Source organism: Trematomus bernacchii, unplaced genomic scaffold (genome assembly GCF_902827165.1).
Source record: "Trematomus bernacchii unplaced genomic scaffold, fTreBer1.1, whole genome shotgun sequence".
NCBI classification, from domain to species: domain Eukaryota; kingdom Metazoa; phylum Chordata; class Actinopteri; order Perciformes; family Nototheniidae; genus Trematomus; species Trematomus bernacchii.
Window position 1 is genome coordinate 542,893 of NW_022987571.1, and position 26,434 is coordinate 569,326.

Sequence of the window (26,434 nt, forward strand, 5' to 3'; positions counted from 1 at the left end):
GTGTCTCTGGGTGTGTCCTCCAGCAGGTACAGCTCTCTCTCTCTCTCTCTCTGTTGGACACTCAGTGTTCGGGATGGATGTGCTCTCTGTGACGCCGCTGCTGCTCCTGCTCTCTTTCCTCGGTAATAACTCATTCACTTATTATTACATCGTTATTATAACATAGGTCTTATTATAAAGTTATTTTTAAAGTTAGTTTGTGATCAAACTGATTTATACAAAAATGTAAAAAGGTTTCCATCGTGTGGCTCCCTGGGTACTTTTGTTCATGATTAAACTATGCAGAATAATGACCCTATCCCCCCCCCCCCCCCCCGCCTCAGGATGCTGTGCGGGGCAGGACGTGCTGCCCGACGGCCCGGTGGACGCGGTCCTGGGCACAAATGTGACTCTAAAGACGCTGGTGGACATATCGGAATACATCGCTATTAGCTGGACCTATAACGACGATGGTGAGACGACTAGCGTGGCCACCGCCCTGGCCGACGGGTCGGTCAACGTGAACGAGCGGTACAAAGGCAGGGTGACGATGAACAATACCAACGGGTACCTGTACCTGGCGGGGCTGCTGGCCTCCGACAACGGGGACTACAGCATCAGCATCATAGCCAAGGGTGGAGACACTAAAACCGGGGAGATCCACCTCCGAGTCCTGGGTGAGTCACTCCTCTGAGAACACTTCCGGCGGCATTGCCGCGTCTCTTACATGTTCAAATAGTTAGCTCACTTTTCCCTCTCGGCTTTTAGAGGCAAGGGTGTTTTAATACATGTTTCGGGCTCATACCGTGTCCCTGTATAATAGCAGGGAGTCCGCTGCAGGCCACACCTGTGTTACCTGTAGCGCCATGTTGAGCGGGTATCCCTCCGCCAGCACGACATCTGCATTCACCACGCAGCAGTTACCGCTCAGGGACTATATTCCTTTGCGAGATCTTGTTCTTGAGTAAAAGTACCAGAGTGTATGAATACTCTGTTACAAGTAAAAGTCCTGCAATGAAAATGTTACTCAAGTAAAAGTAGAAAAGTATTAATTGTGCAGATTGGTCCATTTCAGAATAATATATATGATATGTTTTATAATTATTGATCATTAAAGTGTTCTCAAAGCTGGTAAAGGTGCAGCTAGTTTGAATGACTTTGTATACTGCAGGGTAGCTTGTGAATTTACTCCAGGTGAAACTAAAGTCTGATTTAACACTTGATTATATTTCACATCATTCATCCACATCTGTAAAGTAACCAAAGGTATTCAATAAATGTAGTGGAGTAAAAGTACACCATTTACCTCTGAACTTAGAAGTACAAAGTAGCAAAACATTGAAATACTCAAGTAAAGTACAAGTGCCCCAGCATTGTACCTAAGTACAGTACTTGAGTAAATGTACTTAGTTACTTACACCACTTGTGATAATTATATAATGATCTGTTCCCTGTTGAGTGGAGATCTACCAGCCTGATCCGACGGACACACAGAAACCAGCGGGCCCCTGCCCTGAGCCCCTTCAGGGTGTGGCACTTCCGGGGGGAACTGTGTGTGTGATTAGTTACAGTTAGAGATGTTTGTTTAAAGCTGTGACCTTACTGGTATATGCCGGTGGCAGAATATGTTACAGTGTAAACAGTAACACACACACACACACACACAGACACACACACACGCACGCACACACATGCGCACACACACACACACACACACACACACACACACACACACACACACACACACACACACACACACACATGATTTGAGTGATTATTTTGTTAAGGATGGCCACATGATAACTTGCACCAACATGACCAAAAAGTAATTTCCCCATATGAATCAATGCGCTAATGAAACTCCTGCTTTAATCACATGCAGTAGGGCTAAACTAATGACTTATATATACGTATATGTTATACGTTTTGACATATGTTCTTCTAAAATCAATGAAACATGTGTAATTATCAAAACAGTTGTGGGTTAATGAACTAGTTGGTAATGGTTGCGGTTGTCTGAGCTAGTTGGTGATCAGTCAGTATGTCCTGAGGCAGCAGTCACTTAAATAAACGTCTCCACTCAGGCTGGTGCTCGCCACATGATGTCAGCTTGGACCTTTATTTATCAAAGGATGGTTGAAAGTGGAGCATGCATGCCTTCCCAGCATTCCTTCTGACACTCATTCATACATTTCTACTCATTTCCACACGGTGACCGACCAGTTAAACCACACTTTGACAAATACAGAGAACAAAAGCACCAGTGTTGTGTTTGTGTCTTCTTTTTGTATCAGAGTACAGTGGACCAACGAATGTTTTGAAAACCGATCCATACTAGTCTGTGCCAATATTCTTAAGCATGGCCATTACATTTAGCTGATGCTTTTATCCAAAGTATCTTACAACAATCAATCATCTATGAATGAACAAAATCAATAATATTTTAAATGGGTTAGCCAAACCATTCTAAGTTGTACACGCATAAGTGAGCAGTTTGAAAAATAAATTATTATTATTACTGTTGGCCCTGATATCGATTGGGTATCCAGAATTGTTTGATTTTCCATGTTATTACCGCATCGTGACATCCATAGAGTGGACCTTGAATGAGGTCTACAGACAGAGGTGCACCTCTGAAGTTCCCGTGGGGGGGGGGGGGGGGGGGGGGGGGATAGTGGATGGACTGAGGTCTGCTTTCACACCTTCGCTCTGCTCTCACTCCTCCGCCCTGCTCTCACGCCTTCACTCTGCTCTCACTCCTCCGCCCTGCTCTCACTCCTCCGCTCTCACTCCTCCGCTCTGCTCTCACTCCTCCGCCCTGCTCTCACTCCTCCGCCCTGCTCTCACTCCTCCGCTCTGCTCTCACTCCTCCGCCCTGCTCTCACTCCTCCGCCCTGCTCTCACTCCTCCGCTCTGCTCTCACTCCTCCGCTCTGCTCTCACTCCTCCGCTCTCACTTCTCCGCTCTGCTCTCACTCCTCCGCTCTGCTCTCACTCCTTCACTCTGCTCTCACTCCTTCACTCTCACTCCTCCGCTCTGCTCTCACTCCTTCACTCTGCTCTCACTTCTCCGCTCTCACTCCTTCACTCTGCTCTCACTCCTTCACTCTGCTCTCACTCCTTCGCCCTGTTCTCACTCCTTCACTCTGCTCTCTCACTCCTTCACTCCTCCGCTCTGCTCTCACTCCTTTGCCCTGCTCTCACTCCTTCACTCTGCTCTCACTTCTCCGCTCTCACTCCTTCACTCTGCTCTCACTCCTTCACTCTGCTCTCTCACTCCTCCGCTCTGCTCTCACTCCTCCGCTCTGCTCTCACTCCTTCACTCTGCTCTCACTCCTCCGCTCTGCTCTCACTCCTTCATTACATTACATTACATGTCACTTGTTAGACACTTTTATCCAAAGCGACTTACATACTCAATACTGTGGACAATCCCCACATGAGCAATTTGGGGTGAAGTGTCTCAGGGACACAACGACATGCTGACTGCAGTGGGGTTTGAACCTGTGACCCCCTGATCTGAACACCAACACACAACCCACTGCACCACACGCCTCCTCGCCCTGTTCTTACTCCTTCACTCTGCTCTCTCGCTCCTCGTCTCTGCTCTCTCACTCCTTCGCTCTCACTCCTCCTGCTGCCTCGTCAGCACACCCAGCCCTCACATGTAGACACGCAGCTCCAGGATCAGTGAAACAGGTCAAGCAGGTCGAGTCGGTGCCATTTCCCGGCCATCTTCATTCACTCATTCAAATGTTGATTTAGAAACACAATTAGGATATTGTGCAGAGAAACCTCGGGTGGTTATTAAACTCTCCACCCCCTGACACCATTAGCTGCTCATCTGTAGCAGCATAACTGGGGGTGAGTTTAGATGGTATTTGTGGATAAATGTTGATTTTGAAAACCAGATTTTCTTCCTAAGATTTAAAGAGGGTCACATACTTTATCACTGTTGTAAATGATTTTCTATGCACTTCTATCTATATATCCATATAATAGAATGCCCTTTGACGTAAGGTCGGGAAATATGATTTGTTCCTCCCACATTTAGTTCTGTTCACTCAACAGTCCATTCCCCAGTCCTCATGCCGTCATGTTTCCTGTCCTCCATACAGAGCCGGTGACAACTGTAGCCATAACACCCAGCCTGCCCGAGGCCATGGAGCACAACAGCACCGTGGTGCTGACCTGCACCGCTAAAGGCTCCTACCTGAAGTTCGCCTGGCTCATGGGCACCAAGGCTATCGTCGCTGATGGCAAACGGATCACCCTGAAAGAGGTGGGTTTACACCATGGATGTATAAACATAACTGGATACAGCGATGGAGGCGGGGCCCTGAAAAAGGCCTGACGCTGTCGAGAGAGCAAAATGAGCATCTGGGTCCATAGAGAGCGAGCACTTGAGTTTTCCTTAAGCCCTGCTCGGATTCAGCTGTTGGTGCAACTTTTAGACCCTGTTGATTTAGGGCTATAAAAGTGTTCATACTGGTTAGTTTTTTTAGTAAAGATCTGCTGATTTACAGACGTCTCTTTCCCAATGTAAGACAATGGGGAAAAGTATTTCTGGGCCCTATGATGTCACGACTGACACAGGCGTTGTAGTACTACGAACATTTGGTTCAACATCCACCGCACTCCCTGGGGGCTTGGTTTACACGTGTCTTTGAAATGTTTTTACAGGATGTGTTCTAAATTGTATCTGCTGTAAAGAATGAGATGATTGCAGACTGAGTCTATGGCTATGAATCTGGGTGTAAATGCACTCTATCTAACAATCAGAGTGGTTCTACCCCTCCCCCTGCAGTCAAACATGGTGATGTGTGCTTGGGCCACATACTTAAAACCAAATTGCTCCAGTAGTGTGTTGCTTTGGATAAAAGCCTCAGCTAAATAAAGTAAGATATTATATAAAAAGTAAACAGTTGTATTTATTAATTAATTCTTTGGATGAATAAATAACCAATGTGCTCTGTGCTTTGGATGGCCTGTCAGGAGGAACTGTCCAGCATTCTGACCATCACAGGGGTCCTGAGGACGGACCTGCCGGCCCCTGTCACCTGCAGCGCCACCAACAATCTGGAGAGCCAGAAGAGCGCCCCCTTCAGCCTCATTGTGCACTGTAAGTAACTATGAAAGTCAGCTATTCCTCCCCAAAGTGTTTGTTTTCATTTTTCACTCATCCACACTTATGATGGTTGTGGAGACACTGCATGATGTAGTGTTTAGGACTGAAACACTATAACACACTATTTCTGATTCAACAAGATGATGAGGCTAAGTAATACGTGGATTTGTAATCAACTGCAATAAACCTGAGCTGTGTGCTCTGATTACCCACTTTTATTGTGTATTTTATAATGCCATGCCTTTCTTCTGCTGTTACTGTGATGTAACAGTGTTATCAGCAATGCATTTTCTTCGCCCTCATGACCGTAGCACAGTGAAAGACTTCCCCAATGTTTACTCTCAGGTCTGAGTTGTTTGAGACGTTTCAGAGAGAGAGTGAGTCAGCCGCTGACACTCCCTCACACCCCTCTAATCACTGCTCATAGTTTCTGGCTCACATGTTGCCTGACTGTCACATACAACTGTTTCCAATACTGTAGAGCTGCTACAGTAGCTAACGCTGCTCAGATTCCTAACCCTTGGGTGTAAACAGGTGTAGATGTGACTGGTGCAGTGTAGAGTGTGATGTGTGTTTCATGGTGCCCCCACCACACTGTGTACACAGCGGCCACACTTCCACTCCTTCCCCATGACTAACCAGAAGGCGGTGAAACCACACCGACCACTGGTTAACCCTGTTATTAATTAATCTAAAGCTCTCCGCTTCATCTGGCTTTATGTGCAGCCAAGCCCAATGACTCTCATTTCCAACAAACATTTTCAGTCCATAAACTTGAAAATAAAATACTTGAATAATATATATTCAACATGGCCCTTCTCTAAATATCAATAACTCTGAAGATACGGTTAACCACTTTCAGTAGCTGCTGCTCTTATTTCAGTGTTTTAGCTACAAAAAAATTAAATCAATGTAAATGTAATGCTGCGTTTCCAAGACACAGCTTCAATTACTCCACTGACTCACTTTTTGAGAATCAGAGTGAGCTGATACTAAAAGGTGGAGCTCTAACTCTGACGGTTGATTGGTCAGAGAGACTCGTCACTAGCACGTAACAGGACTTCCTGAACACAGCAGTTTCCACACAGCCAAGCTATAGACAGATAGATAGATAGATAGATAGATAGATAGATAGATAGATAGATAGATAGATAGATAGATAGATAGATAGATAGATAGATAGATAGATAGATAGATAGATAGATAGATAGATAGATAGATAGATAGATAGATAGATAGATAGATAGATAGATAGATAGATAGATAGATAGATAGATAGATATACAGATAGATAGATATACAGATAGATAGATAGATAGATATACAGATAGATAGATATACAGATAGATAGATATACAGATAGATAGATATACAGATAGATATATAGATAGATAGATAGAGAGATAGATAGAGAAAGAAAGAGAGAGATAGATAGAGAGAGATAGAGAGAGAGAGAGATAGATAGATAGATATACAGATAGATAGATAGATAGATAGATATACAGATAGATAGATAGAGAGATATAGAGAGAGAGAGAGAGAGAGAGATAGATAGATATACAGATAGATAGATAGAGAGATAGATAGAGAGAGAGAGAGAGAGAGAGAGAGAGAGAGATAGATAGATAGATAGATAGATAGATAGATAGATAGATAGATAGATAGATAGATAGATAGATAGATAGATAGATAGATAGATAGATAGATAGATAGATAGATAGATAGATAGATAGATAGATAGATAGATAGATAGATTGATAGATAGATAGATAGATAGATAGATAGATAGATAGATAGATAGATAGATAGATAGATAGATAGATAGATAGATAGATAGATAGATAGATAGATAGATAGATAGATAGATAGATAGATAGATAGATTGATAGATAGATAGATGGGAAGTGATTTTGTGACAGCAGTTTCTACAGCTGATCTCCATGTGTTGTCCCTCCACAGACGGACCAGATGAAGTTTCCATCACTCCTCCAAACCCTTCCAAATTCCTCCGCTCCAAATCCAACTTCAGCCTGTCCTGTGCGTCCCCCTCCAGCCCCCCCGCCACATTTAGCTGGTACCAGACCCAGCAGTTGTTGGAGGTGGCGGGTCCTGTCCTGACTCTGGAAGCCATTGAGAAACTGAAGTTAGGCAGTGCAGTGGGGAATTACACATGCAGGGCCAAAAACGCCAAGACCCAGCGCGCCGCCTCCTCCCCCGCCGTCTCCTTCGCTGTGATGGGTGAGTCACCTGACCTTTCTGAGAGAACTACTACTTGCCGTGAAATTGTTTATAGACATACAGGTCTCCGAGGAACCATGGTGAAGGCTCCGGTTATCCTCTTGGTCTCTGCAATAGAAATATGGCATACAAATGTTTTGAGTTATTCGGTCCAAAGATAGTTGCAAACTTTAAATGATAAGCTATATATATATTAGTGACAGTCACTTCAATTGTTATAGGATATCATATTTTACCAGCTTGGCTGAAGTTCACTTGAGCTCAACCAAGAGAGTCGAAATAAAGCAGACTGAAACCTTTCCTGACCGTGACACATCTGTCACACGAACTGCTTGTAGTGACCCATTACCTGTGTGTGTGTGTGTGTGTGTGTGTGTGTGTGTGCGCGCGCGCGTGCGTGCGTGCGTGCGAGAAACCTGCTGTGTTTGAGGATGGTTCTACAACATGAAAAAAGAGCTCTGCTCCGCTGCTCAGGTGGCGTCTCAGTGGATTGAAATGGAGATCAGGTTACTGTTAATGGTTCGGCTCCATCAGTCTATTATTCTATCATCTATTATTTACCAAACAGAAAGGATCATTAAAGACCCTATCTGGTTGCATTATGGGAAATGTAGGATCCAGTGTTGATTGAGCTTGACCTATAGTAAGGACTAAAGTTCAGGGTGTTTGGGGTTCTTTCATACTGGAGTATGCTTTGAAAGTTGGACTTCTAAATATCACATCTTTTTATTTCTCTCTCTTTTTCAATTATTGATTTTCTTTGTAAACCAATTTGGTTTGATTTTTTTATGTGAAATTAAAGGTCATCAAAGTAGGTAGGTAAAGGGTAAAACAAGAGCAACGTGAGATTATTTAGGTTCAATATAGCTGAATAGAAAAACCATAAAAAGAGAACTAAAATATCCCTGTCCCCTTGGTTCAGAGGCCATCTCAGGAGCGAAGGTGAGCGGTCCGATGTCCGTGCTCTTCGCCGGGAACAGCTCGGCCAACCTGAGCTGCGTCGCGGCGTCTGGCCAGGCGCAGAGCGTCCGCTGGGAGCAGGACGGAGCGGCCCTCAACCCCGTGACCCGCCGGGTCTTCTCCCCTGACATGAGCTCCATGCTCATCAGCCCGCTGCAGAAGGAGGACAACGGAAAGTTCACCTGCATGCTCACCAACCCCATCAACACCGACAGCGCCTCCTACAGGATGGTGGTCAACTGTGAGTCTGAGGAGTTACAGGGGTGTGCAGTTTATAGCCCTGGTTCATTTATCATGGAAGGGGTCTATTCCTAAAGCATTAGCAATAAACCAGTGGTTTTAAGATTCTTTACTTGAATAAAAGTACTAATACCACATTGTAAAAATACTCAATTCAAGTAAAAGTACTGCATCAGGAATGGTTATTAATTAAAAGTATTTTAGTACGATTAGGAAATGCAAGTATTAGGAGTAAAAGTACTTATTGCAAAAATATATATTTGAAAGCTAAAGCAGCACATCTTCACATGTAAGCTGGAACTGTGGAATATCTTTGAACATAAACCTCTCAGCAAAATAACTAATAAATAAATGTTCTGTTAACCCACTGACAAAACAATCATATTTTAATATAACATACTTGAAACATTCGTCCTAAGTATTGTGTGTCAAAATCAGAACTTATAAAGTAACTAGTAAATAAATATGTAAAATAATTGTATTGGAGTAAAAAGTAAAAATGTTGATTCCAAAATGTAGCAGAGTAGAAGTATAAATAAGTCTATAATGAAATACTTGAGTAAAGAACAAGTACCTTAAATGTACATTACTTGAGTTAATGTACTTAGTTACTTTCTATGTGGTGTCCGTTAGACGGCTCACTGGAGCGTGTGGACTCGGAACTTGGAAATATGATGTCGCCCTGTGTCCTGGAGATGCTCTGAATGGGAACACAGGAAGTAACATATGTACAATAAGAAAAGTTAGAACAAAATCAAAACAAACATGTGTACGGGTGAAAATTGTTCATTTGAGGAATAGTTGTGAAGCATGCAGCTGATACACCCTGTGTGTGTGTTCTCCTGCAGACGGCCCTGAGGCGACCCTGGTGAGCGGGGAGTCTGCTGTGGAGGTGGACACCAAGGTGGTGTTCACCTGCTCCGCCGCCTCCGTGCCCCCCGCCAACTTCACCTGGAAGTTCAATGGCACCAAGACCGACGTCAAAACGGCCCAGTATCAGATCGAGGCGGCTCGCTACAAAAACAGTGGAATGTACATGTGTGAGGCGCACAACCCCCTCACTGGCAAGACCAGCACCCACACACACACCCTGTCCGTCAAAGGTGAGAGCCTGCAGGAACACACACCCGATCTTCAGAGAAACTCATATCAGCTGCACATAAGGATGGACAAAATGTATTACCAATGCAACTTCCTTTACGGCAACTTCTGCAAGAATAGGTTAGATTTTCACTATCCCAGAATGATTAAAACATATATAACTTCTCATCAGATCTACTGACTCAAAGGTAGTTCTCAGAGTGGGGCCGGTATATTCTGATGAGCCTCCATGTGACATATGTGTTGATCCGTGTTGATCAAGTGGGTGGTTAGGCAGACACGCCACATAGCAATATGTGTGATCAAGCACTGAATGGGACCTACCTGGTTAAATAAAGGTTTCAAATTAAATGAAATGAATGTAGCATATTATTTTCGATGGCTTTACTGTATGATCAGTATGACAGATGAACAGATCGCCACTGGGCTTTCAACTAAAGACACAGCCACGCAGAAACTGCAGCATGTGTACGGCTCCTTATGGGTACTGACATTTTTGAAGTGCCGGAGCGACGTTCCGGTGCTCTCCATCAGAACTGCACCCCTGTCAGACGAGACATATACCACGTGATGACACGTTAGGCTCGTGTTGTGTTCAAGGAACCTGACCTTGGCCAGGAAAAACAGGCCCTCGCTTGTTTAATTATTTTGCGCTCTAGATTTCTTAAACATTTTTTTTTTGCGTGTGTTTATAAATTACCTCGAGGGCCGTACCAAATGGTCTCGCGGACCGTATACGGCCCGGAGGCCAGAGGTTCCCCATCCCTGCTTTAGTTCATGACAGGAAACCTGTAAAACCAACAATGACGTTCATTCCAGTGTTTTGCAATAGGTAAACGTTACTAATGATCTAGACTGTGGAGGCCTGCCATACTCTCATTTGCCCAGCAACAGTTTCATAGAAATCCTAAAATATTTGTGTACTTCCCAACTTCTGTAACATACAAACTGCTAACAAGCTAATTTTAAAGTGAATTTACTCCAGAGGATCCCTTTGAGCAGGGGTTCATAATGTGGTTGTGGTTTCAGAGGAAGGAGCGCTGGATGAAGGTCTCTCAGACGGAGCCATCGCTGGGATCGTGATCGCAGTCCTGATCGCTCTCGGTGCCGCCATCGCACTACTCTTTTTCTGCAGACAGAAAGTGCCGTGAGTACTGTTTTTTATCTTTGTTTGACTTTGCCAATATGATGTAAGATATCGCTCTGTAGAGTTACTAACCTGTAACAATCCCTGGTTTCCACATGACAGTTGACACAGTTTATGTGTAAGCATACACACACATGCAAAAGCAAGCACACACTCAAGCTGTCACAACACTAACGCAACAATAACAGTCACAGCCACCATTTACATCCTCCTTCAGAGGAGCCTTTGTTGGTTTGAAATGTCTCTCAGCAGAATCCCGTTCACTGAAAAAAACAGAAACAACTATTGCTTAAATATTTTTATATTTTTAGGTAACCAAAAGTATCACTTCTGTTCTTTTAAAATAAAACCGCTTTAGGATTTATATTAACACAGAAGAGGGAGTGTGTGCAGTTTGTCCCAGCGGGAAATCAACTCCCTAAGAAGTAGTTAGTAGGAAATACACACCCCTGGTGACATCATTTCAACTAATGCACACCCGTCAGCTTGCTTCAAGGATTTTGTAGAATGTAGACTCATACTTGATGGCAGTGTGCTTCAGACAAAGTGCCTGTGGTCTAACATCGTCTGAACTCTGTCCATGTTAGATTTAAAGCTGACCTTTAAAGTTTATTATGACTGTGGAAACGACATCATCAACTAACTGAATCTTTGAGTCAAAACTCTTGATAAACTGCAGATTGGTTTGCCATGTAGGCTTTAGAGATCACAGTCAGACGGCAGACCTGATCTGAGACTTGACAGCAAAGATCTCAATGCTAAGTTTTCGGGTGGGAAGATCCGGGAACAATACAACTATGACAGGAAGACCTTGTATCGCTCACAGTATGAACATCTCACTGGGTTGGCTTGGGCATTAGCCTAAAATGTAGAAAGATGTTTATTTATAGACAGGACTCAACTTGACTTTGAGCAGCTCTTGCAGGAACATGATTCACGGAGCGTAACGAGCGTCAGCAGGTGACGTGATTTAAATCTGAACAAAGTGCTTCTTCCCGAACAGAGGCAGTAATGCAATCCTGCGCCACATCCTGTCAAATTTCAATATGGTGTGAAGCAAGGCAGGAAACAAAGAACATGAGTCAGCTCCTCACATATTCCAACTGGCTTTGTAGAATCGCCTCACGGGAAATGTCAATCTAAAGACCTCTATCTTTACATTTGGATTCTCCATCTTCATATTCCTCCTACACCAGGGGTGCCCAACCTTTTTTGAACCAAGAGCTACTTTTAAAGTTGCCAGTCTGCCGAGATCTACCAGTCCAAATAGAGGGGGGGGCTGGGGTGCGAGCGAGCTGTCAACTGGGGGGGATCCTCGCTGCGAGGAAACGGCGGACCTCTGTCGGTGCAACTTCAATGATGCCTTTTAAAAACATAACAAATGAATGGCGGTGACGGCTGTCAGCGAATCGAGCCGGCCCTTGACGACCGGCCGTTCTGTGATTCTCCAGATTCTCCAGATGGCCAGTCCGCGGAGGGTGGAAAATACATAACGGAAGTAAAAAAAGACGTGCAGCGGGATGGTGTTCCCACGGGAAACAAAACTTAAAATATGAAATGAAACAATCTCATCTCTTAAAAATCACAACTTACTATGAATTAAACATTCACAAACTTATAATTATGTATTCATATGTTTAACTCTGTTACATATGCACGCAACGAACAGAAGAGCGTAGGGCAGAATTAGGAGGGAATTCCGTCTCGTAGCGTTTGTGCACTGTTTTGAAATGCCGCTCCTAAATGACCCTTCTTCGATAAAGCCACGCTCGCATTGCAGATGAGACAGATGGACTTTGAATTGGAATAGATACAAAAATAATCATCCTCCCACTCGGAGTGAAAATGATATATTTTGGGCTTTTTTGCTTCTGCCATAATTGCGGTCTTTTGTGTGTGCGGACTGTCACTCTCCTACAGACAACATCAGCTAACTAGTGCTGCCCACTAGCCACGCCCCGACACGGGGTCACGCCAATCACAAAGCTTTGATGCGTTCAAGTGCATTATTCTGGCACAGGAAGATTATGTTATAGGGCATTAACGATAAAACAGAATATTGTTGTTCTATTTTTAGACACATCTCGCGATCGACTGGGAATCTCCCCTGTCCTACACCTTCCCTTCTCGCCTCTTTTTACAGAGCTCTTGCCAAAGGGGAAGATATTTCCATTGAGTACTGGCTCCAAGTGCTCCATTCTTACCATCGCACGCGTTGGTGACTTACCACTGAAGAGCTGAGCATGAACAATGACCAACACCACACACACACACACACACACATACACACACACACACACAGGTAAACCTGGGGGGGCACGCCCTGTTCTCCCTGATAGAGCCTGCTGAATCAGAGAAATGGAAACACAAGTCAGGCAGGACTTCAAATATACCCTGCAGACATCTCCAGAAACGATCATGTCTCTGTGTGGTAACCTATACACACACACACACACACACACACACACACACACACACACACACACACACACACACACACACACACACACACACACACACACACACACACACACACACAGTCTGTCAGAAGTGAACAAAAAATGACCTCACTACACAACAATGTCCTTGTCCTGCGGGTCTAAAACTAAAACAGGTTATTTTCAAGTTACAAACGCAGTTTTCCAACTGCCCAACCCCCCACACACACACACACACACACACACACACACACACAGCCACACAGACCTGTTGAGTGGGGGATCCTGGGAAAAGGATGTAGTAAATCCAAATAAAGATCTTCTGTGATAATCAGAGCCTGTATGAATGAAAGCTCTGCAGTAAGGCAGGTGCAGCCAGCGTCACACACACAAAGGCCCAATCCCAAACCACGCCCTACCCCTACACAGTCCCCCTCCGTGATGGAGTGAACTCCGTGGAGTGACACTTGCAGCTCAATGAGCTTTATAATAAAATGCACACATTTACCTTTTTCTAGACTAAACACAGGTATGATCCTAAGTAAAACAAATATGAGGTTATCATGAGGTTGTTAACATCGCAATTTATCAGTGGATGTTTGATGGAACTGTTTGTAAACAGCGTGTTTCCTGACGGACACACACAGCGTTGAGACCGGTCAGGTAGAGACCGGTCTCCAGTCAGCACTGCTGCAGACTCGCTGTTTCAGGGCTTGATAGCCCACTCCCTCTCCACACTCGTTGGTTTGTAACAGCACTTAATGTGGCGGACCCTCTGCGCGAACGGAGGGGTAGTGTGTAGGGGTAGGGTGTAGGGCGTGGTTTGGGATTGGGTCACACACATACACACACACACACACACACACACACACACACACACACACATACTGTATACATCGCTTCAGGGGACATTACATTGACTTACATGCATTTCCTGGAGACTTATCCTGACCTTAACCATAACCAACACATGCCTTACCCTTACCCTAACCAAGTCTTCACCCTAACATTAATGATTCCCCTCATGGGGACCTCCATTATGTCCCCATGAGGGAGGCGAGTCCCCACACGTGACTGTGTAAACAGATTTAGGTCCCCACAAGGATAGTAATGCTAGGCCACACACACACACACAAACACACACACACACGCACGCACGCACACACAGAGAACGGGAGAGGATTAAAGGATCAGTACCCCCGGTTCGTACACAACCTGTTCAGGGATGCAAACTTGTCACCTTTCGGCGAAATTCGCCGTTTTGAATCCAAAATAGGTCGTTTGTGTGATTCATGTAGATCTGCAATAAAAATATTTTTGGGGTATGGGGGGGGTCTGGGACCCGGAGTAATCTGCGGCCGCGAGCTGTTATGTGCCATCATGACACGCGTGGTGTTCTTTTTTTATATATTATAATGCAGCGCGAGCTGTGTGCTCGAGTCTTCCTGCCTGTCGGCTCTGCTCATGGATGTATAATAAGGCTCTGCTGCTCCGGGATGAGGGTCTAGCTTCAGCAGCTACATTACCGACGGGTGCGTTCGTTAATATTAACTGTGCGGTCCGGAGTCACTGTGGCACAGACTGGACCGCTGGTGAACAGCTGTTAGAACGGGCCGTTCAGGTGTTCAGAGCAGAGCTCCCTGTCAGAGCGGCAGAGCGTGATGTGCACTGAAAAGTGTTCCTGTTAGTGATGGGAATTCCGGCTCTTCTTGGTGAGCCGGATCATTTGGCTCGGCTCACCAAGAAGAGCCGGCTCTTTCGGCTCCCAAACGGCTCTTCAGTTTACTACATATTATACCTTTTATAATTCAATCAAATGTAGCCCTGTTTTGACTCATGATTTATATGTGTACACATATCACTTAAATTATTCAATACATCCTTTGTACTGAAGTATTCAAAAGTAAAAATTACATGTTTAATATCAATTATTTGCTGTGGCCAGTTTTCATTGCATTTACAGACCCTTGTATCTCTCTGATACCACCCAATGAATGCACTGACTTGCTTGAACCACGCTACACAAAGCAGATAGCAACACCTATAAAAAACCCGAGGTGACAGGGCTTTCAGTGTTGCAGCTCCTAGACTGTGGAACAGCCTCCCAGTATATATCCGGACTGCTGAGTCTATTGAACTTTTTAAATCTCAGCTAAAAACTCACCTCTTTGCACTGGCTTTTAATACTAGTTGAACATTACATTTTTACATTTGTATGTGTTTTTTTTAAATATTTTTCTAGTTATTGTGCTTTTTATCATGTTTTTAATTATTGTTTTATTATTGTACTCCCATTGTGTTATTTAATATGTATTGCCTGTACAGCACTTTGGTCAACTGAAGGTTGTTTTAAATGTGCTATATAAATAAATAAAGATTGAGATTGAGATAAAAACTTAAGCATAGACATTTAAATAAAGGGGCTACTGTATCGACATTTTAAAATTATATTTAAAGAAAAGGCCCTGACTAAACAGCAGGGCTCTATTTCAGTATTAACTATAGAAAAAAAGACAGCAACAGCTGACATCAAATCTTTGCTGAGCCCAAGGATAATCATAAATAAATGACATAGTGAAAATAAATATATTGCAATGCTCAGTACAGCAGCATCCAACAGTCTCTAATCCTTGGATATTACATGTCACTGCATGCATGCACGGAGCAGCTGTAGCGCGGAGACCATCATATCATTCTGTCTTGTATTACTTAACAACAAAATAACAAAAAAAAACGGCTCGTTCGCGGGCGCGAGCCGGCTCCCGTCGTTCACTTAAAAGAGCCGGCTCTTTGAGCCGGCTCGTTCGCGACCGACACATCACTAGTTCCTGTCGCAATATTATTTAAGGAATCGTTGAGCTAGCTAACTAGCATACATTGTCACTATCTGCTAACGTTAGCTTTAGCCTTCCTTTTCTAATCGTTTTTTTCATAGGCTATAAACCAGAGGTGTTATAAGTATATATCTTGTACTCGAGTAAAAGTAGAAGTACTCAGATCTTGTACTTGAGTAAAAGTAGAAGTACTCAGATCTTGTACTTGAGTAAAAGTAGAAGTACTCAGATCTTGTACTTGAGTAAAAGTAGAAGTACCAGAGTGTAGGAATACTCTGTTAACAGTGAAAGTCCTGCATTCAAAATGTTCCTCAAGTAAAAGTAGAAAAGTATCATCACCAAAATATAGTGAAAGTAGCAACAGTAAAAGTAGTCATTGTGCAGATTGGTCCATTTCAGAATAATATATATGATATGTTTTATAATGATTGATCATGAAAGTGTTCTCAAAGCTGGTAAAGGAGCAGCTAGTTTGAATGACTTTGTATACTGCAGGGTAGCTTGTGGATTTACTCCAGGTGGAACTAAAGTCTGATTTAACACTTGGTTATATTTCACATCATTCATCCACATCTGTAAAGTAACTAAAGGTACTAAATACATGTAGTGGAGGAAAAGTACACTATGTACCTCTGAACTGTAGTGGAGTAGAAGAACAAAGTAGCAAAACATTGAAATACTTATACTTATAAAGTACAAGTATCTCAAAATTGTACCCAAGTATAGTACTTGAGTTTATGAACTTAGTTACTTTACACCACTGGCTATAAAGATAGAAAGACTAAGCCTTGCACAGAGGCATGAAAATACATTTTCAAAATGCTCAACAGTGCTGCCAACATTATAAACTGACTGCTACACAATTAAAATAAATGCTTTTATACATTTCTATTAGATGTGACTCTTTGGCGTTTCTGTTATTACCACTGCTGCTTTAGTTGTTCTGACTGCTAACATCCTCTGTTATTCCTCATTTTAAAGCCGATATTCCGTGGGGTCGGGGGGCTCGGATCCTTGTCACCTTTTTCATACCTGATGAGTTTGCATCCCTGCTTTAATACTTAATAATAAAAGAGCCATAACAGATTGAGCATTACACTTCTGTAACGTTGTTGGACTTGTGATGGTCAAAAAGGTTAAAAATCCATGCAGCAGATATCGTCTTTTTTTAATTCCATACATTTTCTCCCTTGTCAAAATGTGCCGCCTTTATTAGCCAATGAATGAAGGAGAGCGTGTGATGCTAATGTTCCTGCAGCAGGGAGGTCTCACTCCTCCTTCTTTTGCTCCTTCATTTCTGGAGGACACACTAACTCTGGAGACACTGGGCGTATTCTACTTCACACACACACACACAGCAGAACACACACTGACATGTGGAAGCAAAAAGAGCCTTACAGCTTTAACGCTTACACAGAAAAAGATAATAAGATACAAAAGACACATTTAGCAGCTATATGACTGAAGTTTGGTTTAAAACAAATTGCTAAATATCCAAACACTCTCTTAAACATACCCTTGTCATGCAGGATTACGTGTGTGTGTGTGTGTGTGTGTGTGTGTGTGCGCGTGTGTGTGTGTGTGTGGGAGGGAGGGAGGGAGTTTCGGTGTTTTGAGATTACAGTCGTGCTTCACTCTGCTGTCAGCCACAAAAAACCCACCTCTTCCTCAGACAGGAAGTGTGCGTGCTGCAACTTTGATGCTATCAAATGCCAACAGTTGTGATCTGATGGCGGCCTGATGTTTCCTCACTGAGCTTCCATTTAGTGACCTGATGATTTCGTCCCTTTGCAGGAGTAATAAACATTTCCACATTTTCAAACCACTTTAAACCGGAAGCTTCTGGAGCTGTCAGTCTCACCTCTGATGCAGCTGTTAGCTTGCAACATGCTAACAGTCAACATGTGACATGCTAACTGTGAGGGAGGGGGGCTGTGTCAAGGAGGTCCTGGTTGGTGTTTCTCTGGTCATCCACGGACTTCTGGTCTATGACCTGTGACCTGTCCCAGTGCATGCTGGGAGGTCCTGGTCTGGTGTTTCCAGTGTTTATTCTCTTGTCCTGCGTCATCATCATGTTAGGAGGAAAGTGCTTTGTAGATATGCAGTCAATGCATGAATATCCAGAGAAAAAGGTCATCAGTGTACGTTGACTAACAACTCATTTTTTGTGAACAGTCAAAATATTTGTTTCATGGTTTCTGTTGGATTTTTAAACTCATTGCTGTAGTTATGTGGTACTATTAAAGTTGGGGAAATGATAGTTGTACAGTAAAAATAACAATCTAACTGTAATTGTCATAAAACACTACCCTTTATTTATTTATTATAACAATAACCACAACATATTTATTCTTTGGATGTTTTGAATAAAACAGCTTTTTTTTGAGGCTCCACATGTCCAGCCTGCGAAGACGCAGAGCACACTACACACACATCAGAACACACACATCTGCTCATGTGAGAAAGCTTTACGTTAAGATTCAGATGTCTGATATTGAGTTGGCATTGCTTCATCTTGTAACTCATTCATTTATTAAAGTGGATTCAGTGTTGAACCAAATGAGTGGTGAGTGACACACAGAGGCAGCAGTGTGTGTGAGCGGGGCGAGGCTGGGGCTCAGAGAATGGAATGGTTGAGGAATGTCACTGTCATGTCTGCACTCGTCTTCCTCAGCTCTCGTTAGTGTCGCTGCTCGCCTTTATCTCTCTCGAACCCTCCACTTTATCTCCTCTCTTGTTTATCTCACATCAGTGTGTGTTCATCTTCAAACCATTTGATTCCCCGCCATAATGTTTGAGTAGCAGACCGACTAACTATGAGTCGTACTGTCTGGATTTAAACGGAGAAGCGTCAGCCATTGTGAATCGGCCCTCAGCTAATTCTTAAAATATAATGGTATATGGCCCACACCTGCATGTTCTGCTTGTCTTATATTGTACTTCTTAAATATATATGTAAACATATATTACTTAGTAGTATTCATGTTTTAATGTTCTAATACATTCAGTCAATTAAAGTTGAAAACATTTTCTAACAAATCTTCGTTGATAAAAGCCCATGAGCATGAGCAGCTGAAATACACCCTTCATACATAAGGGATCTGAGGCTTCTGTTTGAAAGGATGAGCTGCCAACAAGACGAAGTAAACCCTCTGGAGAGCTGTGGTGTTTGTTTCTTAAAGCATATTCAAGTCTCAAGCATCATTTCCCTACATTTGATAGATTTGGCTAACTTATAAGTTAACTTACGAGGTGGCAATATACCTCACCTCTAGTAAGGGGCCCAGACCTTGGTATGTTTCTCTGTATGTGGCCCTCAGTGCAAACAGTTTGGACCCCCCTGCTCTTAATGATTTAGCAAAGCTATAGGCTGACGTGGAGGCTCTGAGTCTGCTTTGTGTTTCCTCTATGTAACTCTTTCTGTTTGAAGACACTGTAGCCTCGTCTCAATACCCCTCCTCGACTCCTCCTTTCCCTCACTCGCGTCCCTTCCTTGCGTCTTAGCTCCGCCTCCGTAAGATGCGAGCGAGAGACACGAGGAGGAGACGCGAGGACAGAGGGGTCCTCAGGTATTAATTGGGACGTCCTCGTTCACTCAAACGTCACTCTTAAACGACGTCTGTTAAGGATGACATGTGCACAGCTGTATCCCCTCTCATCGGGCTTAACTGAATAACCCCTTAGAACCGGCCCATTTGTTGTTAAATATGTATTTCAATGATGAATCTTTCTCTTGTTAGTCAAGGAATTCAATGTATGATGGTTGGTCCTGCTTTTGTGTTCCGTTTTGGTGTAAAATGTAGCCTACATTTAAATAAAAATACAATTATAATAATGTGAAAGCCTTTACTCTGAACATGTGTGTCCTGTAGATCCCCACATTCACCACAAACCCACATTCAGGACTGTGCATTTTAAATCATTTAACTCCTGAATATTTTAACACAAAACTATAAAATAATTGTTATTTATCAAGATCTAGCCAGTTATGAAGCTTTCTTAATAGCTATGTTTTAGTGATGTTCAAGATCATTAAACATGACTTCAATTGTTAGTATAACCTTAAGAAATGAATTGCACATAATAATTCCCACGGAGCTGTGAGCACTTCTACATTTATGTGACGCTTTTCCACTCATTCTTCCAGTTCTCCGTTTTCCTCTCTTGAAATCGACCAGCTGTGAAGGTGGGGGCGGGGCTTTGATACACGAGTAGTGAAAACACTTCCGCGTAGTCTGCTCTCGTGTATCCTCCCTTTCGTCTCCTCCCTCCTCCCTCACCCCTTCTCGACTCCTCCGTGTGCATTTCAGCCATTGGGACGTCCTTCAAAATGGCGTGTCTTGATCGATTTCCGGGTCAAGTCCCGGAGGAGGGGAAGAGAGGAGTCGAGGAGGGGTATTGAGATGAGGCTTCTGTCTGTCCTCATCAAAGACTGGGTCCTCTCCTCGGCTCCTGTTGTCTGACCTTTGACCGTTTCACAATGTTAGTTATTAAGTTGTCTGTGAACGTGTGTTTCTGGCGCTGAACAGATTGCTGAGCTGTGCACTAATAGGACCTTAAGGAATTAGACAAGGAACGTTTATTCATATTCATATTTGAAATAGATTTATGCGTTCTAAATAACTGAAACACATTGTCAACGATCAGGGTTTAATAGACATTTATTCAAAATCTCAAAATAATGCCATAACTGGTATTACATGTCTTCATTATTTCTAATGTATTTTAAATCTAGAATGGGGAGTAGTCTTTTATGTTCTTTTTTTGTTTGATTTGCTACTTGTAAGGTTGGTCTTACATGTCATCCCCAGCCTGAACAAGTGTTTAATGTGTGCAGCCCTCAGTAGTAGGAGCCCTGCCAGATGGCCTCACATCACTGAATCACTTCCACATGAGATCTGTCAGAGATATTACCTGACGCCACGTCTTCATTCTTTGATTAGTTCCAATCTGCTCAATGCCACTCTCTTTATTGGCCTGATTACACCCAGCTAGAACCAGATCAATATTATTATTGGGTGATACGTTGAGAACATATATCTCACACAAACCATTCCCACTCTGCTGTGTCTTCTTCTAAATCCTCAGACTTCCTGAAGTGAAACTGTTCTGAGACGCCACACTGGCTTTTGTTTCAAATTGCTGACATGAATGTTTGAGCGACTTTTAAAAGTTTCGGAAGTTTAAAGGCAACAGCAGCCATCTCTGCGGTTTGCATCAATGCGTGTGCGTGTGGGGGTTAAGATTAAATCATCCTCAAAGCACGTCAAGGAAATGATAAAGCTGTCCGTCAGATTGATGTGTCAGTACATCAACAACCACAATCGTTTTTCAAAGAATGTTCTCCAAACACAGGGGAGGTTATTGCTGCTGATAATAATGTGAGCCAAGATATTAAAGCATTATCCATCCCTCAAGTCAAAATATTTGTATTTGTTAGTATCGCATTCAACCCGTTAATCATATGTAATCTTGTGTATCCTGTGTATGGTACGCTGTGTCGCTGTCAAGTCATTGTGCTGATATCTTCCTCTCTCCTCAGGGTCGAGTCTCCGTACTAAAGAAGTTCCTGCACACTGCTGGTGAGTCTCATAACAAGCAGACACCATGTTTCTGACAACACAAACCCAAAGTCAGGTTATAAGCAGACATAAACTGCTGAATAGAAATGTAACTAAATGCAAATATGTTATTCTGATATGATCTGAACTATGTTAGAGTAAAGTTAAAGACTGTTGTAAAGGGAGTGCTGGAGTGTGTCCCTCTGATCACACACGTCACATGTGTATTTATGTATGGCCAGTGGTGGACAGAACCTACCTACATTTACTCAAGTAAAGTACCATAGTAAGGTTCTTGTACTTTATTTGGGTATTTCCAATTACTGCAAAAATAGTACTTATTACTCCACTACATTTATCTGCTAAAGTTAGTAACTTTGAGCGCTGACAACATCAGGTCAAGGACCTTTGGAAATCAATAAAGTTATTATAATGTTTTAATTCAAAAGCATGCAATGAATGAACTGTGTTTCTAAGGGCCGTGCTCCCAAACACAATTGATGTAGTAAATGTACATGTACAACGTCTGATTTAACACTTGATTATATTTCACATCATTCATCCAGATCTGTAAAGTAACTAAAGGTATTAAATACATGTAGTGGAGTAAAAGTACACCATTTACCTCTGAACTGTAGTGGAGTAGAAGTACAAAGTAACATAACATTGAAATACTCAAGTAAAGTACAAATACCTCAAAATTGTACTTAAGTACGGTACTCGAGTAAATGTACTTAGTTACTTTACACCTCCGGCGTTACTCATCCACCTCCCTCTATCCATCATACGTCTGGTACAAGAGGCTGCAGGCACGTGTGGACACATTGAGGGATTTTGAAGATAGTATATCATATTATATATCAATTTGATATATAATATTTCAAGAGAGTGACCACACACACTCCTCCTCCCATGCTGTGTGTGTGTGTGTGTGTGTGTGTGTGTGTGTGTGTGCTTTGAGCAGTCTCTGTTGAAACAGTAGTCACCAAGGCTGTCTCCTCTTGGTTGGCCAAACAAAGCTGGTGAAGTCACATACAGTGTGTGTGCAGGTTTTTAAGTGTGTGTGTTTCCTTCATTTACATGAGATGATAAGATAGAATTCTTAGTTTAGTGGCCGTGATGAAAACATATATAAAGATATCATTTTACACTAGTACGTCTTCAAAATTGATAACAAGCACTAGCTAAACTTTCTTAGACAATCTGATATGAAATATTTTAGAAGATACACCAAGATCCTCTAAAATATCTTGTGTGTGTGTTAACATTAAAACAGGAGATATTTGCAGCTCTGCTCACACTTTCCTCTCTCATTCCTGTTTTTAGGAGACCCTGGCCAAACATCAGACCATTTCGTCTCCCATGATGCATCTGTACAGCCGGGAGAAGCGTCCAGTTGGACCCAGCTGGTTCAGTCCAAGCCCTCGCTAAACCATTTCCCATAATTCCCCTCTGTCTCTGTCTCTCTCTGGCTGGCAAGGACAATGGAAACTAGATTTTCCTCAAACAACGGATTCTATCAGTTTGGATTACTAGCTGCAATCTTCTGATCTACTTTGGGTTTTTTAAAGCTTTTTCCACTTTCGTCCACTATCACTGGATCCTCACCTCTTTCTCTTCCTCTCTTCCACCTGGTGCTAACAAACGTCATCCTTCACCCTGTGTCCTGCCACTTCCTTCAGGAAGCTAACAACACGGAGAAACAGAGACGTTTCCTGCACTGAAGCTGACAGGCGATGAGTGACTCTCTTTATGCTGCTTGAAACCTGAGGAGGACACACATACACACACACACACATACACACACACACACACATACACACAGGCCACACACGTTGACAATCAGGATTCAGGGGTTGAATAATATCTGAAGTTTTTTGGTGCTTTGATTTATCTCCCTCTCTGTGCCAGGCGGGTGGGGTTCCCTGGTGGGGGGGGTCTTGAGTGCAGCGGATGTTTCAGTTTAGTCTTCCATTATAGGACATGTTGATCCTTAATACCTCAGGTTTCACAACACAGACGCTCAAACTACTGAGCTTTAGGCTGAAAACATCTTTAAACCTCTGGAGGTTTTGGGGTACCTTCACTTCCTTAAAGACTACCTGCCAGCCAATCAGAAACAAGTACATTTTTAACTATAATTATTTTTAACTGGGTCTTAAAGGTAGGGTTTGAGAAACCGGCTGGAGATACACTTTTTGTTATATTCCATGGAATGCTCTTAACATCCCGATAGCAATGAATATCTTAAGTGCTTTGACAAAAAATCCATAAAAAAATGTCATCTGTGGAAGCCGTAGTACTGTAAAAAGCACGACCAATCATTTTAGCCGGCCTAACTAGATGGCCTACCTGCCTGTCAGCCTTCCATCTGTGCACAAACTTATCTCGTGCCCTCATTGGTCATGTGCGCGTTCGTGTGTGTTGGAGGAGGGGCTCTATAAGGAAGTGGCAGATTTTCTCCGGTTGTGTATTTTCAAATTCTAGCGATCTCGAGCCGGTTTCTCAAACTTACCTACCCTACCTTTAATGGTCTTAGAGTGATTTCCCTAACATTGGGATTCCTTAACTTAGTTGAAAAGTTCACCACGAAAAACTGTTAATGTTCTTCTGAGAAACATAGCATTGTATAACCTTCGCTATGAATATCAGCTTCTAAAATACATTATCAGTCAGGCTGTGAAGTCTAAAAACAAGTTACAATAGGAATAGATACACACACACACTCCTTCATCTTCACTGTGATGTGGGTTTCTCCCTCTCCTGCTTTACCTTCATCCCCCTTGTTTGTGGTCCAGGATCCTCATCTCACACTCCTTATGTGGAACACATGAGTGGACAAGCTTCAACATGCAGGGGTGAGTCAGGTGGTGAAGGTGAAGCAGGAGAAAAGAGAAGAGAAGAAAAACGGGCGGGGCAACATGTTTTCAGTTTATGAGGGAAGGTGAGATCCATGGCGGTTCCTTTTTAAACCACTTTACCATAACAGGGTGGAAGTTATTTTAAACTAGATTATTCACCTTGGTTTTTATCTGAAAATGTAAAAGAAATTTAAATCAGCCTAATATCACTAATCTGTCTTTACACTCTGTCCGCATTCCCCTGCAGCGCACAAAAAAACTAAAAGAGCTCCACTTCCTGTTCTGTGAAGTTCAGTTTCTCGGTTAATCTATATGTATGCTTTTTATCATCGGACTTCAGAGGATTTGTCCTGGCTTGGAGCTGCTGTAGTTGTATTGTTTGTGTTGGTAGGTTGTGTGTGATCTCAGACTTCCACCTGCACTGATCTCCAGTGAGAGAAGTATTTATTTGTTTCCAAAAATTCTCAAAGTTGCTCTTACTGAATTTAAAAGACAATGTATCATTTTCAACATATTTATTTCTCCAGTTTGGGATAACACACAGCACAGAATGTATTCCTAACATCTATTGTCCTAACGCAACCTGTGTGTTTGTTCGAAGATGACACAAGCTGCCTTAATAAAAACTGCCCTGACTGTAAATAATAGAAATATACACTGTAAACAATTTGTGAGACTTTTGGAAATATACATGGTGTTTTTATTTCTTATCATGATGATAAAGCTTTCTTTTTTTTCTCTTGGCTTGTTGTTGTTTACAGAAACCGCCTTTGAAATTCCTGTAATAATCTTAAAATAAATGTCCCCAAGCTTAAATGTATGTCCAATTTAACATCCTTGTAAAGCCATAAAAGTTGTGGAAATATTTTCCTAATTTTGCCTGGTTTGTTTGTCTCTATTTATTCCTTTCATTGTGTAACACCTGGAATTTTTAACAGCCAATCAGAGTCTTCAAATCTTCAAACCATCCAATCACCAAAGGAAGCAGCAAGCCCTCTCTTTCAGTATGCATACCAGTGTGTGTGTGTTGGTGGGGTTTTCTCTAAAGTCAAGGAAACTAGGGCGTGGCAGTTAAGGAAAAAAAGAAACATCCCCTAGCTGTAGACACACACACACACATACACACACACACACACACACACACACACACACACACACCTCAGTCATGAGAAGTAACTTTATCTCACAGCTTTAAGTGCTTCTCCTACAGGCATTGATTGACAGATATCACAGTTTGAGAATTGAACAGGAGCTAGATTTTGGTATTCCTCTTTTCTGATGCTTAAAAATGGGTTTCAACGTTTGCACCATTGCCATAAAGCAGAGGTGGCGAATGGACGAAATGTCCTTACTTTCTAAAAATATTCTCTCAAGGTCTAACCCTCACAGAGACAGAAGACCCACAAACAGGCTGTGTCTGGTCACTGTGCTCTTTATAAGAGATAAGATAAGATGGTACTTTAGATGGAAATTGTTTTTGTTGCTGCAGCATAAAAGACAAGGCATTTTACAATAAAACAAAACTAGAAATAAACAAGAATAGAAAGAAAAGAAAATAGAAAATATACATGTTGAAATAGAAAATATGTAGAATTTGACAAGATATTATATATACAAATATATATATATACATAAATATATGACATGGAATATTAATATTAAATATTGAACAGATTATATAAATGTAAAATGTACAACGTGGTTTTATTACTATTATTGGCTTATCCAGCCATGCAGTGGGGTGGTTTGTGAACTACCTCTCTGAAAGGTCCCAATGTGTTCATTTTGATGGGCTGTCTTCTGAGTGGTTGAACATTGCTAATGGTGTTCCTCAAGGTTCTGTTTTAGGTCCACTTTTATTCTCCATCTACATCAATAGTTTAGGTGAAAATGTGGATGAAGCTACTTTGCATTTTTATGCGGATGACACCGTGATGTACTGTGCAGG

General features: G+C 42.4%; 1 protein-coding gene across 1 annotated transcript; it reads left to right on the top strand.

Moving 5' to 3' along the window:
- Positions 1 to 2: 2 nt before the first annotated feature.
- Positions 3 to 25,365, top strand: LOC117479202 (carcinoembryonic antigen-related cell adhesion molecule 6-like). The gene is made up of 10 exons (XM_034126213.1): positions 3 to 122; positions 324 to 656; positions 4,097 to 4,260; positions 4,974 to 5,100; positions 7,066 to 7,344; positions 8,267 to 8,545; positions 9,393 to 9,647; positions 10,675 to 10,792; positions 21,607 to 21,646; positions 22,952 to 25,365. Exons 1-9 carry the CDS (start codon positions 74 to 76, stop codon positions 21,623 to 21,625), a joined length of 1,623 nt encoding a protein of 540 aa, XP_033982104.1. The 5' UTR covers positions 3 to 73; the 3' UTR covers positions 21,626 to 21,646; positions 22,952 to 25,365.
- The last annotated feature ends 1,069 nt before the right edge of the window (positions 25,366 to 26,434 follow it).

What these genes read in the sequence shown, in the direction of transcription:
- LOC117479202 (XM_034126213.1), top strand. Translation starts at nt 74, where the DNA reads ATGGATGTGCTCTCTGTGACGCCGCTGCTGCTCCTGCTCTCTTTCCTC. An exon ending in GCTCCTGCTCTCTTTCCTCG is followed by an intron (nt 123 to 323) that starts GTAATAACTCAT and finishes CCCCCGCCTCAG; the next exon opens with GATGCTGTGCGGGGCAGGAC. An exon ending in CTTCAGCCTCATTGTGCACT is followed by an intron (nt 5,101 to 7,065) that starts GTAAGTAACTAT and finishes GTCCCTCCACAG; the next exon opens with ACGGACCAGATGAAGTTTCC.